The sequence below is a fragment of the Fonticula alba genome, assembly GCF_000388065.1.
Source record: "Fonticula alba strain ATCC 38817 unplaced genomic scaffold supercont2.7, whole genome shotgun sequence".
NCBI lineage: Eukaryota > Rotosphaerida > Fonticulaceae > Fonticula > Fonticula alba.
The window spans coordinates 1,444,998-1,447,206 of NW_009242977.1; the positions used below are offsets into that span (position 1 = coordinate 1,444,998).

Genomic DNA, 2,209 nt, shown 5'->3' on the forward strand with positions numbered 1-2,209 from the left:
CCGGGTGTTGCTGCTGACGTCGCTGCTTTCACCATGCGTCCCGCCGCTGCCGCCGCTGCCGCCGCCCCCTCCATCGGGGATGGCCCTTGCCATAGATCGCCGGGTCCTTCCCCGAGGTCGACTTCGCGGCCACCTTCCGGCCCGATCTGCCGGAGGCCACCCTCAAGCAGGCCACCGCGCACATGCTTCACTGCCTGCACAAGTACGGCCTGCTGGTGGTGAAGAATGTCCCCTGCAAGAACTCCCCCCCGGCTTCGGCGGCCTTCGACCCGGTGGACCAGTCGCGCTTGGTGTCCGAGCGCGTGGCCCCGCTGATGGAGACCTTCTACGGGCTCCTGTGGGATGTTGTTTCGCTGCCGGATGCCGAGAATGTGGCCTACACCAATGTTCGCCTGGACCTGCACCAAGACCTGCTGTACTTCGAATCGCCGCCGGGCATCCAGCTGCTGCATTGCCAGCTGAACACCGTGGCCGGGGGGGAGGCCCTCTTCTCGGACTCCTTCGCTCAGGCCCGGCACTTCCGCCGGGAGTATCCCGACCATTATGAGACGCTTCTCCGGACGCCGGTGGCCTTCCACTACCGGCGCCTGGGCCGGCGCCGCCGCTTTGTCCGCACAACCTTCGAGCATGATGGCCTGAATGAGATTGAGCGGGTCAACTACTCGCCGCCCTTCATGGCCCCGGTGGAGGGGCTGACCTTCGACGAGGTGCGCTGCTTCCCGTGAGATGGTGCTCTTCCTGCTGCCATGGCCTCTTTCCGCCCGGCCAGGGCAGGCCCATCGGCAAGCGCACGCACCTATGGGTGGGCCTGTCGCTGGTGCCGTGCCTGCTGCTGGAGGAGGGGGAGGGGGGACCAGAGCCGGGGCCGAGCGACACTCGAAGCGGACTCCATTGGCCCGCACTTCACTCCACTGCCAACTTCTGATCTGACCATGCCCATCTGCCGATGCCACTACACATGTACATGCCTGTGTGTGTGTGTGTGTGTGTGTGCGCGCGCGCGCGTGTTTCCACACGTAGGTTCAGCGCTTCTACGAGGCCTTCGCCCTCTGGGAGCAGACCGTGTCTGACGCGCGCTGGCACCATACCCGGCGCTATGCCAAGGGGGACCTGATTGTCTTCGACAACCGTCGGGTTCTGCATGCGCGCACCGCCTTCGAGTCGGCCACCGGTGAGCGGCACCTCCGCGGGTCGTACCTCCGACTGGACGACTGGCGCGCGGCCTGGCGCCAGCACTGTGGCGGCACGGCGGCCGGCGGCTCGGACGCCGATGATTGCCCTCGTAGCGACTGGGGCTGGGAGGATCCCACCGCCGAGTCCGAGTGACTCGCGGGACACCTGGGTCCATGCCGTGAGGGTCATTCCTGCCTGCCTTCCGGGGAAAATACACACGCCTTGCACTGCCTCCACACCTTCTGGGATCCCCCCCCCCCCCCCGCTCTGCCACAACCGGGGCCCCATCCTGCTCTGGTCTTCATGGCCACCTGGCCACGGTGATGCTCTCCCCACCTCCAGGCGCATCCATGCACACGCCCGAGACTCGAGATGTGTGCACGTGTCGCCACATGCGGCGGCGGGCGTGACACGGCACGAGGGGTCATGCCCGCATACACACACACACACACACCGCTGATTGGGGCGCGGAGGGGGGGCAACGGGAGAAAGAAACCCTGCCGGGGGGGAGGGGGGAACAAAGCCCAAGGAGCCACAGGATGCATGTATGTATGTATTTGTGTATATTTCACGCGGAAGAGGTGGGGACACGCTTGGGCACTGCGCGACCGGTGCGAGGGGCGGGGGAACTGGTGCTTGCCTCGCGACACGGGGGGGAGAGGGGGGTGCGCGTGCACGCGCGCGTGTGGGGGAGGAAGAGAGAGAGAGAGAGAGGGAAGAAAAGGAGGGCAAGGAAGAAGGACGGAGAGAGATTCGGCAATGGCACAGGAAAAACAAGGACAGGGGCCAGCCGTCAGAGGAGAGGCGAGGGGGGAAAGAGAGAGGGAGACAAAGAGACGAAGGAATAGAGAGGGGGGGGGGGAATCCCCGAGGGAGGGGGAGAGAGGGAGAAGAGGAAAAGAAGGACAAGGAGACGTTGCCGGGAAAGGAAACTGGTCGAGGGAAAATTGGAGAGGAGGGCACAGAAGCGGGGGACAACGGAGGAGGGGGGCCGCCGGGGGAGGATCAGGATGGAGGAGGATGGAACGAGGGCGAG

The 2,209-nt window shown here is 65.6% G+C and overlaps 1 protein-coding gene across 1 annotated transcript; it reads left to right on the forward strand.

The window, feature by feature from the left end:
- Positions 1–182: 182 nt before the first annotated feature.
- H696_04521 (hypothetical protein) lies at positions 183–1,326 on the forward strand (the record flags this gene model as incomplete). Its single annotated transcript, XM_009498401.1, has 2 exons — positions 183–707; positions 1,021–1,326. The coding sequence occupies 2 exons, from the start codon at positions 183–185 to the stop codon at positions 1,324–1,326; spliced, it is 831 nt and encodes a 276-aa protein (XP_009496676.1).
- Positions 1,327–2,209: the final 883 nt, after the last annotated feature.